Source organism: Salvelinus alpinus, chromosome 23, assembly GCF_045679555.1.
Source record: "Salvelinus alpinus chromosome 23, SLU_Salpinus.1, whole genome shotgun sequence".
In the NCBI taxonomy this organism is placed as follows: domain Eukaryota; kingdom Metazoa; phylum Chordata; class Actinopteri; order Salmoniformes; family Salmonidae; genus Salvelinus; species Salvelinus alpinus.
The window spans coordinates 36,397,344-36,411,154 of record NC_092108.1 but is presented as its reverse complement, the minus strand read 5'-3'; the positions used below and the strand labels follow the sequence as shown (position 1 = coordinate 36,411,154).

The window sequence follows — 13,811 nt, the reverse complement described above, 5'->3', positions numbered from 1 at the left end:
TAACGAAAGGAGAAAGAGGGTGAGAGAGAGAGATACCGAAAGGAGAAAGAGGGTGAGAGAGAGATAACGAAAGGAGAAAGATGGTGAGAGAGAGATAACGAAAGGAGAAAGAGAGTGAGACGGAGAGAGATAAAATGAGAAAGAGGGTGAGAGAGAGAGATAACGAAAGTAGAAAGAGGGTGTGAGAGAGAGATAACGAAAGGAGAAAGAGGGTGAGAGAGAGAGATAATGAAAGGAGAGAGAGGGTGAGAGAGAGAGATAACGAAAGGAGAAAGAGGGTGAGAGAGAGATAACGAAAGGAGAAAGAGAGTGAGACAGAGAGAAATAACGAAAGGAGACAGAGAGAGAGAGAGGGGTGAGCGGGAAAGACCGAAGGGGGAGGTCCATTACCTGAAAAATTTATCAACAAATGGCCTCAAATGTAGCATAAAGCCGTTGAAAGTGTTAATATGAAGTGCAGCCCTATCTATCACAGAGACAGCGGGTGACAGTTTCTCCTTCCACTCCGGTGGCTTCCATTAAATCTCCTTAAAAACACCAGCCACGTCCCAAATGGCACCCTATTATATATAGTATAGAGTGCACTACTTTGACCAGAGCCCCTATGGGCACTAGTCAAAAGTAGTAAACTATATATAGGGAATAGGGAGCCATTTGAGATTCCCCCCAGTCTCCTTCAGAAACACTGGCAGGAAGAACTAGTGAAACTTTCAGAGATTAGAACATTCATCATGACAGAAGGGCATTCAATATTCTGTGTACAGTTAAGCACAGAACCCTCCTCTCCTCTTCCGACTTCTACACCACTTATAAGATGGGCATTTAACAAGAGGTTATTTTAGTTAAAGAAGCAAGCGACTGGGAAACGTCAAGTTCAAGGGCTCTGTTGACAACGCAAAAAAAAGTGTTAAGTGAAAGTGTCATAAGAGAAAGACAAATATTTGAGGAGGTGTTTATTTCCGAATCTCTCAGAACGTCCATGAGAAGATTCCTTGATGTTTTGATATCAAATGCTAGGGATTTGAGATGCACAGGACCAATCATGTATTTCAAACTCATCCCAACAAGTATGTGTAGCCTTTATTTACCTAGGCAAGTCAGTTAAGAACAAATTCTTGTTTACAATGACGGCCTACCCCGACCAAACCCTAACCCAGACGACGCTGGGCCAATTGTGCGCCGCTCTATGGGACTCCCAATCACGGCCGGTTGTGATACAGCCTGGATTTGAACCAGGGTGTCTGTAGACACTCGGGAGCCCCAGGTAAAGTGATAAGGTCTGCCTTGACAGCAGCAGCACTGTCAAAATGTCATTACAAGTCTCACTGACTCTAGCATTCATTACCGATTAAGCACAGCTTCTTGAAACCTTTCATAAGCTTCAGTACTAAAGGGAAGGGAAAGGAGATACCTAGTCAGTTGTAAAACTGAATGCAGTCAACTGAAATGCGTCTCCCGCATTTAACCCAACCCCTCTGAATCAGAGAGGTGCGGGGGGGGGCTTCCTTAATCGACATCAACGTCATTGGAGCCTGGGGAGCAGCTGTTGTGGGGGTTAAGGGCAGAATGGCAGATTCTTGCCGGATTGCGGATTCTTCACTTTACCATACTGTACCATACTGTAGCTCTGAAAAAACCAACCATACTGATGCTGTCACGTGTGTGTTTCTGGGCAGTGGCCATCTGGGGGATGCTGCCAAGTGAGCAGATTGGGTGTTGCTTTGAGTCCAAGTGGTGATCAGAGTAGAGTAGATGAGGGAGGCTGCTGTGGTCTAGATGGGGCTCTGATGGAAATGACGCTTTGATTGGGCTGCAGTGTGTGTGTGTGTGTGTGTGTGTGTGTGTGTGTGTGTGTGTGTGTGTGTGTGTGTGTGTGTGTGTGTGTGTGTGTGTGTGTGTGTGTGTGTGTGTGTGTGTGTGTGTGTGTGTGTGTGTACGCGTGCGAGCCCAGTGAGATGAGAGGGTCAGATCTAACTAGCGTCTCTGTCTAGCGTCTCGGTTTGAGAGCAGAGAAACACTCCAACCAGACCTGGGTTCAAATACTATTAAAAATCATTTCAAACTACAGCAGTAGGTATATAGGATGAGCCATGACTAGAATACAGTATACACATATAAAGTGGGTAAAACAGTATGTAAACATTATTAAAGTGACCAGTGTTTAATGACTATGTACATAGGGCAGCAGTCTCTAAGGTGCAGGGTAGAGTACCGGGTGGGAGCCGACTAGTAACAGTTCAGGGTAGGGTACTCGGCGGAGGTCAGCTACTGGGGATTATTTAACAGTCTGATGGCCTGGAGATAGAAGCTGTTTTCTATTCTCTTGGTCCCAACTTTGATGCACCTGTACTGTCTCAGCCTTCTACAAGGTAGCAGGGTGAACAGGCCGTGGCTCTGGTGGCTGAGGTCCTTGATGATCTTCTTTCCTGTGAAACCGGGTGCTGTAGGTGGCCTGGAGGGCAGGCAGTGTGCCCCCGGTGATGTGTTGGGTTGACCGTGCCACCCTCTGGAAAGCCCTGCGGTTGCGGACGGTGCAATTGCTGTACCAGGCGGTTGATACAGCCCGACAGGATGCTCTCAATGGTGCATCTGTAAAAGTTAGTGAGGGTCTTAGGTGCCAAGCCAAATTTCTTCAGCCTCCTGAGGTTGAAAAGGCGACGTTGTGACCATTTCAGGTTGTCAGTGATGTGCACTCCGAGGAACTGGAAGGCAATATTGAGCAGCGGTTTCACAATGCTTTCAGTCAATGAAAGAAAATGTTTAAGTCATTATCGAATTAAACCAAAAAAAGTCGTGGGCTCTGAAGTGCGTACTATATGTGTGCGTTTGCATACAACCACTGATCGTGCTCATGTCAATGGGAGGAGCACACCTCCGTAATGATTTGATCCTGCAGTTCCCTGGGACTATCGCAGCCAAACATTTCGAGCTTCCAGCAACCTTTAGGCCAAAGACACACACACACACACAGAAACACACACACACACCCCTTTAGGTCAAACATCTGATCTGCATGTCTGCCAGGAGATCCTTCTCCTCCCACTGGATCTCATTATTCTACACTGTTAGAAATCAGTCAGCATTCTCCTTGCCACAACCACTTTAGCACACTATTCCTTATTTACTGCACTACCTTTACAAAAGCAGTGCACTATACAGGGAACAGCGTGCTATTTGAGACAGAGCCTGTGTCAGAACCATTTAAGTAAATATGACGTTTGAATGTATCATTGGCCTCCCAGACAGCTCAGAGACCATCTCAGACAATCAGATGAAAGGCATGACCCCAGGACCCACCGATGATGGTGGGTGAAACACTGGTAAAGGACGAGGAACAGTTATTGTGTCTGCTACCTGAACATGTCTCCCAGTCCTTTCAGCATGCCTTTCTTAGCCTTGTTCTTGCTGTCCTTCTCTTTGTCCCGGTCTGGCTTCTTTTTGTCTTTCCCTCCTTTGTCCTTCTTCTTGTCTTCATTGGTGCGGTTGCCGTTGACCAGCGGTCTCTCTGTGTTGGACAGTGGGGTCAGATCTGCCACAGTGGACACAGAGTCGCGCCCGGACCGAGAGCTCTCCTCGGTGTCCTCCTCCACTAGAGAGATGGAGACATGGAAAGAGATTTATACATTGGGTAATTATTAAGTCCTCAAATTCTGACCTTTATATGCAGGCATAACTTGAAATGCTGGGTAAATTCTTCAGGCAGAGATATCAACGGAAGATGTGCATTAACGTTTGGTTTATGCATCCGAAGTAGTTAGATCTGTCCAATAGAAGTCCTGCTTCGTCTTACATGTCTCCATGCCCTCGTCGTCCTCCTCGGTGGCTGCTGGCCTGTCGTAAGACTTGTCAATAGCGGCCCGGAAGCTCTCGTTACAGCCCCGCCCCCTGATTATGCGTGGGCGTGGCCTGTGGAAGGGCATGTCACCGTTGAGCGTCACCTCGGCAACGGCGGTCTGTAAACTCTCCAGAGAGCTTGACTTCTTGAGGCCTAGGGAGGGACCCACGTCCCTGGTGGAAGACCCTACGAAGGAGCAACAGTATCCAAAGTTAGTTGATTGATAACACAGCTGTGAGTGAACTAAAGGAGCTTTTGTATTTGCAAATGCACTATTTAACTAAAGCATTTTTTGTTATTTTACTTTACTGCCTGTGAGTTGAAATGAAAACTTGGGATAGAGCTCATTTCTTACACTATGTGACACAACCAAAACAGGTTAAGTTGCATTTGGAAAAAGGGGATAAACTCAATTCTGATACTAGATAAGCCTAAATAAGTCTTGTTTTGTTTTAGAGAGTAGGTGGACAGTACATCTTTTTTCCATCACTCACAGGTTGAAGGGGTATTGTAGAGAAGGTAGAGCGGTATGGAGGTGAAGAGAGAGGATGCATCTGAAGTGACCGGGGCCCATATAAAAGTAGTGGACTATACAGGGAACAGGGTGCCATTTGCGATGCAAGCAAAGAGAGGGATGGATTACCTCAGGGGAAAAGCCCAGCAGGCTCGCTCTCTCTCTAATCCCCAGGGTATACTGGAGCAGAGGTACCGGGTAAACAAGAGGCCCAGGGTACATCCCAAATGGCACCATATTCCCTATTTAGTGCACTACTTTTCGCCCTATATAGCATTTTTTGGGAAGCAGCTCACACTTTAATGTGGGTGGCCATGGATATGGTGGCTGCTTGCCTGGGAAGGAGTGGGAGTGAGGAGAAGTGGAGCGGAGGAGGAGGAGTGGAGCAGAGAAGGGTGAAACCTGAACAAGCAGGGCTGGTGACTATTCATGTTCAGTCTTTCCTGTCCTCTTAACGTTTCACTGAAGTTGTAGCTGATAGGCTTTCATTCATCAAAACCCATTCATTTGGTTTTAGCGTACAGCCAGAGGCCGCACAGCACGCTTTCCAGTCACACCTCAGCGGTAGTCTTCAAAATTACACTAACTCAGACCTCTGACAGACGGCGGGAGTCAAGAACAGCAGGCAGTGGTTTGTTTGACAAAGAGTTTTGGGCGTTTCAGAGAGTCAGACCTGGCAACCTCCAGCCTCCTACAGGTCTGCACTGACATGTTTGTTTCAGATATTCCGCCCTGGCAACTGAGCCTTATGTAAATACATGGCTGTGGTTTCAGATAGCAACCTCCAGCTTCTCCGTTTCTGCACTAGGCATGTTTGTAGGTTTCAGATGGTCATACCTGGCAACCGAGCCTTCTACATATCTGCACTGGCATGTTTGTATGTTTAAGACAGTCAGACCTGGCAACTTAGCTCCTACATTTCTGTAGCTAACATGTTTGTACGCTTCAGATAGTCAGACCTGGCAACCCAGCTCCAACATATCTGTATTATCGATGCATGTTTGTACAGACTGCCACCCTATTCAAACAGGAGAAATCCCGTGTCGTACAGAGATCTACGATGGTGCCTTAATATAACAAATACAGCTATCAATCACCCTGCAGTCGACTGGCAGGTCGAACAGGGAATACCTTGGAAGTGTCCTAAATAGCACCCTTTACCTTATATAGGGCCCATGGAGCTCTGGTCAAAAGTAGCGCACTATGTAGGGAATAGGGTGCCATTTGGGACTCAGCCCATTTGTGGCTATAGGACCAACTAAAGCTGCACATATCGAGTGCCTTCAGAAAGTATTCATACGCCTTGACATACTTCACATTTTGTTGTGTTACAGTCTGAATTCAAAATTGATTAAATATTTTTTTTTTCTCTCACCATCTACACAAAATACCCCATAATGACAAAGTGAAAACATGTTTAAGAAATGTTTGCAAATTTATTGAAAATAAGTATTCACATCCCTGAGTCAATACATGTTAGAATCACCTTCGGCAGTGATGAGTCTTTCTGGGTAAGTCTCTAAGAGCTTTCCACACCTGGATTGTGCAACATTTGCCGATTATTCTTTAAAAAATTCTTCAAACTCTGTCAAATGGTCTGGCCATATATGTTCAAGTAGATTTAAGTCAAAAATGTAACTCAGCCACTTAGGAACATTCACTGTCTTATTGGTAAGTAACTCCAGTGTAGATTTCACATTGTGTTTTAGGTTATTGTCCTGCTGAAAGGTGAATTAATCTGTCAAGTGTCTGGTGGAAAACAAACAGCCAGGTTTTCCTCTAGGATTTTGCCTGTGGTCAGTTCCATTCCACTTCTTTCTTTATCCTGAAAAACACCCCAGTCCATAACGATTACAAGCATACACATAACATGATGGAGCCACCACTACGCTTGAAAATATGGAGAGTGGTAATCAGTAATGTATTTGATTTGCCCCAAACATAACACTTTGTATTCATGACAAAATGTTAATTGCTATGCCATTTTATTTTTAATTATTACTTTAGTGCCTTGTTGCAAACAGGATGCATGTTTTGAAATATTTGTATTCTGTTTCCTTCTTTTCACTCTGTCATTTAGGTTAGTATTGTGGAGTAACTACAATGTTGTTAATCCATCCTCAGTTTTCACATATCAGCCATTAAACTGTGTAACTGTTTTAAAGTCACAATTGGCCTCATGGTGAAATCCCTGAGCGGTTTCCTTCCTCTCCAGCAACTGAGTAAGGAAAGAGGCCTGTATCTTTTTAGTGACTGGGTGTATTGATACACCATCCAAAGTGAAATCATTAATAACTTCACCATACTAAAATGGTTATTCAATGTCATTTTTTTTTTTTTTTTACCCATCTACCAATAGGTGCCCTTCTTTGCGAGGCCTTTTGGGGCTCCCGAGTGACTCAGCGGTCTAAGGTACTGCATCTCAGTGCTAGAGGCGTCACTACAGACCCTGGTTCGATTCCAGGCTGAATCACAACCGACAGTGATTGGGAGTCCCATAGGGCGGCGCACAATTGGACCAGCGTCGTCCGGGTTAGGGTTTGGCCGGCATAGGCCATCATTGTAAATAAGAATTTGTTCTTTAACTGACTTGCCTAGTTAAATTTAGGCTTCCCATAACAAAGGGGTTGAATACATAAAGGGGTTGAATAATTAATTAATTTGTAAAAAAGTAAAAAACATTATTCCACTTTGACATTATTGTATTGTGTGCAGGCCAGTGACCCAAAAAATCTACATTTAATAAAACATGTATTCAGACATTTATTCAGACTGTAACAACAAAATGTGTAAAAAGTCAAAGAGTGTGAATACTTTCTGAAGGCACTGCAGGCACATAACAGACTGGAAACTACTGAAGGAACTTACGTTGCTATTTGCCATTAGGGAGCCCTATATGCATTGCCCTCTCCTAGTGAACTAGTGAAGTCCTTGACAAACATGTGGCTACAGTCTGTGTCAACAAGGTCCTATAGCCAATCAGTGCAGAAGAAGGCCCACTGGGCCAGGCTATCTAAGCTATTGTGTCCCATCACTCCGCTCTCCCAGGCTGTCACGGTCTCAGTCCCAAACGGCACCCTATTCCTTATATAGTGCACTGCTTTTGACCAGAACTCTTATGTTCCCAGGTCAAAAGTAGTGCACTAAATACTTGGGATGTTATTCCCTCTCCTAGGCTGTAACTGTCATCAGTTTCCCCAGGATTGGGGATTTGTTTTGGGCCTGCTAAATGGACCATGCACCATTTAAGGAGTGGATGTATATATTAGAGAGGGAGAGTGTAGCACAGGGGGAGAGAAAATAAACCCTGAAACACTAAAGATAATAGCCTGAAATCTATTAGCCTAGCTACAACAACAGAGTTATTAGGGCAAAATTAAATGGGGAGTTTTTTCCCCCAAAGCTGGGAAAACCTAAAACATCAATTAAATTGTAGGTGGGTGGTGATCATGTATTTTTCATATGAACATACATCTAGTTGAGATATTTTGTGGATGTCATTTTACAGAGAGGCAAATAAAGTACATATGTGGCCTCTTCTTTGCCAAGTCTTGAATTGGAGGTTAGAAACAACAGGTGTGCGTCCCAATTGGCACCCTATCCCCTATATAAAGCACTACTTTTGACCATTGCCACCCTATGAGCCCTGGTAAAAATGAGTGCACTAAGGGAATAGGGTGCCATTTGGGACACCGCCCTTGTATCTCGTTAGTGACTGCTCAGACACCGTTTGGGGCCTACAACAATGTCCTAACAAGGGACATTAATGACATATTTAGTCTCATTTATGCACAGTAGTCTGACAGTAGTCTACGATACTACCTCTATTTTCTGTTGTTTCCCTTTCTTTCTCCTGCTTTCACTGTGCCTTTTGGCTAAATCCCATCCTTCAAAGGATCTGCTATTCAGAGGTGGCTGTGAAAACACACACGGCTGACAATGACGGATGACTTGCTGTCAGTTTGCAGCCCCAGCCAAGGACAGAGCGATTTCGCTTTCTCTCCATCTCTCCCGCCCGCTCTCCTCCCATTCCCTTCCACAGAACAATTAGCAGTGCTGCTGCGTCTTAAGAAGAATCACTGCCTAGTCCATATTCACCAGCCCACAATTCCACTGCAATGACCTCAAACTGTCTTAATGTTCTATGTATTCTCATTGTGATTGGTGGATTCTACATTCTAAAGCAGGTCTGGAATCTCACAATGAAATGGGGGGAGGGACTGTGGAACGGATGAGGTGTCCGTTCTCCCTCAGTGACGTGTCACTCCTTACCTGGCGTGTTCTCTTTGCGAGGGGTGAGGTTAATCTCGTCGGCTACTGTTAAAGGGGGGCAATAAACATGTAGGATCGGTTAGTGAGCACATTCAACATGCAAACATTCCAGCAACGTTATTGTACCGTAAGTACATCATCACATCTTTAGGCAATTTCAAGGGCAATCAGAAAACATGCGAGACAGACAGACGGACAGGAAAATGTAGAGATTTAGGATAGCAATCAGAGCTATTGTGATATAAACACGTGCAGGACTACAGTAATTCAGTAGGGATAAGAAGCAGATTAGATATCATCGGCTGAGTCCCAAATGGCACCCTATTCCCTTTATGGTGTACTATTTTGACCAGGGCCCTATAAATGGCACCCTATTCCCTTTATGGTGTACTATTTTGACCAGGGCCCTATAAATGGCACCCTATTCCCTTTATGGTGTACTATTTTGACCAGGGCCCTATGGGGAGCCCCATTTGGGACGCAACCAAAGTGTGGGTGAGAGGGAAGATTACTGTCAGCCAAAGCAATCAGAATGGTTTCATGCCACCTCAAGTGAGCTGAAACGTTGTTCTGAGGTGTGACAGGAGACACAGTACTTAAACCTGTTTGATGTCACACAAAAGACAGAGAATTGCATCACATTTCGATGACATACAGTAGAAGCCACAAATATTAGGCTGTGCAACGCAAGTCTTATAGATGCAATTTACAAGGAGGGGGGTATGTATGTGCCTAATGTGGGGATTCCTAACAACTCACAGGGCCGGTTTCACATACACAGAGGGTTAGGCTTAATCTGTGTCTGGTAAACCAGCCAATAACGTGTTGCCATTGGTTCCAGGCAGGGCTGACCTAAAGGGAGTCAAATGAGAGGGAGGAAAGGGACCAGCTGGTTTCCTTCAGTACCTAGATCCATGCTCTTGGACTTGCGTGTCTTGATGATCTCCAGCTGACTGGCATCTCCAAACTGCTTTGTCCGTTTCTCTGACATGCTCTGTCTGCCGAAGCCCTCCCTCTGAAAGGCTCCGTCTGGGTCGGTGTCATCAGGGCTCAGGGTGCTACAGGAGAGGGAGTGACGGAAATGGAGACACACACAAAGACAGAAAAAGAGTGAGGGAGAGCGAGAAAAAGAGTGAGGGAGAGAGAAAGAGAGTGGGTGAGAGAGGAAAGAGAGCGGGGAGGGAGGAAGCCAGGAAAAAGAGACAAAGGGATGAGATTATTCCAGTGGTTCTAGTGTAAATCAAACTGTTATTGTCAGGGAGCTTCAGTGGGTCTTCAAATCAAGCCACACCTAGAATCTAGGCCATACTTGATAAGCCACTGATTAAGGTAGAGACTGATTAGGGCTGGACCAGCTACAATCACCACACACTCAGCCCAACCCGCTCCAGGCCCACTGACGAGAACTCAGGCTGGGCCTCATCATCACGGACGCTGCAATGGAAATGGCAACCTATTCCCTATATATAGTGCACAACTTTTGACCAGGGCCCATAGGGTAGTAGGGCACTATATAATGAATAGGGGGCAATTTGGGACGTATCCAGGGTTACAACGGCCCTACACGCCCAGTTAAGTATGCAGCAGGTGGGTGTGCCTGTGTGTCCTTTCAAAAAACACATGGGACACATTGACCTTGTCCTTGTGTATGTGTCAGTGTAGAATTAGCCATATATTTACCTTGTTTATGTTTCACTATTTGTAGAACGCAACATACAGCGGAGTGAAACAGCCTTAGACCTACTCTACATCTAGCTGGTTCAGCGAAGGAAAAACAGAGGAATCTTTTAAATACACAGCATGAGGTCTAATTCGCAGCAACTGAAATAACATTCCGTCGCAAAAACTTAACAAAACATGGTCCTGATTATCAAAAGGAATGTCAAGTCTTAAGACTATATGATCAGTCAGTCTAGATGCAGAAAAAAGCATTTGATTCAGTGGAATGGGATTATCTATTCCAAGTTATGGATAGATCTGGTTTCAACAAAGAAGTGATACAGGGCATCAAAACACTGCATTCATGTCCGACTGCCAGAATAAAGAGTAATGGACGTTTGTCACGAACAATAAGTTTAGAACGAGGGGCAAGACGAGGCTAATCTTCCACCCACGCTCTTCTCCTTGTACACCGAGCCGTTAGCACAGGCAATAAGACGGGATCCAACCTTAGAGGGAATAGCAATAAGAGGCAGTGAACATAAGATATGCACGTATGCTGATGTTCTCTTATTCCTTAAAGCCCCAGGTTCAAGTGTACCTCGATTGATGTTTTACAAACATTTGGAACATATTCAGGGTATGTGCTTAACATACACTAGACTCAAGCCCTAGTATATAATTACACGCCACAGCAAGAGCTGAAGAGTAGGTAGAACTTCCAGTGGACCTCTCTTCATCTATTAAATATCTTGGGAGTGAATCTAGAAAGACACAGGCAAACTCTATGACAAGAATTACGTTCACGTCAACAAGAACATCTATGATGACCTGGACAGGTGGAATTCACTTCCTTTGGATCTTAGCAGCAGCATTGAAACAATCAAAATGAAAATCCTGCTGAGGTTACTGTGTTTGTTCTAATCACTGCCCATAGAAATCCCACCGAAACAGTTTGGGGATAAACGGATATCAAGGTTTATCTGGAACTGTAAGAGACCAAAAATGAGATGAACAACATTACAATTACCAAACAACAGGGGGGGGGGCTATGACCTTAACAAGCCTAAAATATTATTTTGTGTCCACCCAATCAATTGAGACCTCGTGTGTTTGTGCAATTCAGAATACGAATCCAAATGGAAAGCCATTGAGACTACTTTGACAGAGATACCCGTACAGTTAGTTTTAGGTAATAAGGACATGGTAATAGAAACATACAGACACAAATCAGTGGATTCATTTCTCTTAAGACACGGTTGAGACAGAGGTCAAACTGCTGAGCTGGCCCGCATTGGACCCCAGCTTCACTCCTGCTGTGGAGGCAAAAAGGCATCACATCATTTTCTAGAGAACTTCCAGGACCTAAGTAAAAAAACATGGCTTGGATAAACAAGATTTTCACAGGTTTTTATTTTGTTTTATTTCACCTTTATTTAACCAGGTAGGCCAGTTGAGAACAAGTTCTCATTTACAACTGCGACCTGCAGAGGTACCTACAGGTTCGATACTACGTTTTAAAATATATAAAACTGATTGACCCTCAGGCACCTCAGAAATGGACCAAATAATTCACCAACGCATACAACTTGGAGAGTATTTAAAACAAACTATTTCAAGTCTTGACTTGGATATTTTATCTTCAAAGAAACACTCTACAGACTATATTAAACAGAAATGGGAGGAGGAACTTAACATTGAATAACTGATGAAACATGGTTGAACATATCTGAGACTCAATTAAGCTCTACCAACTCAAGGACTTGGAGAGAATTCTTTTGGAAGATTGTTATACGTTTCTTCATAACACTTAAACTGAAATAAAAACAGACTGGCCTCCCAACACCCGTGTTGGAGAGAATGTGGATCACACATTGAAACTTACTGGGGAGAAAAAGGACCTAACATTGGAAAAATGATGGGTTTTGACATAGAACAAGCATTCATTTCTTTGTATTTGGGTGAAATACCTGATAAATGACACAATAGAGAAAAGTACCTGTTGAAGGTCCTACTGGCATCCAGTAAAAAGTCTGTCACTCGGAAATGGCGTCAAAAAGACAATTTTTAAAGAAACATTATATGGAGCGTATGACCTTTTGCTTTACGAAGTCATGAGGAGAGAGCTCAGGAATACTGGGAAAAATGGGTTTCGTACTTGAAAATTGTCTAATTCAAAAATGTTACTGTTACTGTAACTAATCTGATGAAAGTATGATGATATGTGCTGTACCTGCCAGACCTTGTTTTTTTGTTTTTTATTTAAAAAAAACGATGTAATCTTCAATAAAAACAACGTCAAAAAAAGGAGTGTCAAGTCTGATACATTAACAGTTGATAAACAGTTTCACAGGGAGCTACTAGAAGGAGCAGTGTGTGAGGCTGACTAGGAAAGACACCCTATTCCCTATGAAGTGCACTACTTTTGACCAGGGCCCATTTTCAAAGTAGTGCACTATGTAGTGAATAGGGAGCCATTTGAGATTCAAACACTGTCGCCATCAGACACACTGGAGATTTATGACAGGAGGAACTAGTGAAACTTTCTGGGATGAGGAGAATATTCACCATGACACAAGGGCATTTACTGTAACATTCTCTAGTCAAGTAGTGCACTATGTAGGGATTAGGGTGACATTTGGGATTGTCCTCTGCTCTCACCTCTCATTCTGAATTGGAATATCTTTGGCCCAAGTTGGAGGGACCTCCACATGGAATCCCATGTCGTCATGGGAACTGGAAGACGATTGGTCAGAGAGGTGGGCAGGAAGTACAGGTGGCCGATCGTCTTCGATGATGACAGTGTCGTCCTGGGGCATGTTGACCGTAGGGGAGAGCTGGTAGTTACCTGTAGGACAACATGGAGGAGAAGAGGTTTTTATTAAACACGACTTAAAAACATAAGCCTATGCAACATTAAGCAATTAAAAACAGTTCTGTATTGTAGCAATGAGGTTTGTGCAGTAGGGGTTCCCAGTAGGGGCAGGGGTTCCCAAACTTTTTCACTCGGGGGCCCACCTTCCAGCATTGGGGAACACCCCCCTACTGCGCACGTGCCATGTCCATTTCTATGGCCACAGGCACTGTTCATGACAGTTCACACCTCTCTTGTTGGTGTAGAGAATTTTGCAGGTTTAAAAGCTTATTTCCTGAAATTCTACACATTTTGCCATGGTGTGCTATTAACATTTTGCAGTTTTAAAGTACATTTTCTTGCAATAGATCTCTAAGGTATGCAACAAGTAACAATACAAGAGGAACTGATGATGCACTAGCCAATTTTGAAATTGCAACTTGCATTTTCTACTATCACAAGTTTCAAGAGTAAGTTTAAAGCCGGACTGATCTCCCCCCCACCCCTGTATTTGTTGCTGAGTCTCTCGAGTGATGGTTTCATATGTTTTGAAATGTTACAGTATCAAGTTCACTGCGTTCGAGGTTTCTTTTGACAGTCTATTGCTCTTGGAAACTGTGCAGACACGGTGATCGAAGTTATCTAATTGGCCAGCGGTAGGCCTATCCTGTAGGTAG

At 44.0% G+C, this 13,811-nt stretch overlaps 1 protein-coding gene across 6 annotated transcripts in view; it reads right to left on the bottom strand.

Annotated features, from left to right (window-relative positions):
- Positions 1-13,811, bottom strand: part of LOC139550896 (partitioning defective 3 homolog) — a 249,251-nt gene that overhangs the window by 69,950 nt on the left and 165,490 nt on the right. For 5 of the 6 annotated variants that reach the window (XM_071362135.1, XM_071362137.1, XM_071362138.1 and 2 more), the window contains 5 exons: positions 12,942-13,128; positions 9,528-9,679; positions 8,622-8,666; positions 3,791-4,021; positions 3,355-3,589 (listed from right to left, as the gene is read on the bottom strand). In XM_071362135.1, coding sequence (XP_071218236.1) covers positions 3,355-3,589; positions 3,791-4,021; positions 8,622-8,666; positions 9,528-9,679; positions 12,942-13,128 — 850 coding nt within the window. The remainder of the gene's footprint in view (positions 1-3,354; positions 3,590-3,790; positions 4,022-8,621; positions 8,667-9,527; positions 9,680-12,941; positions 13,129-13,811) is intronic. The other variant, XM_071362140.1, reaches the window with a different exon arrangement.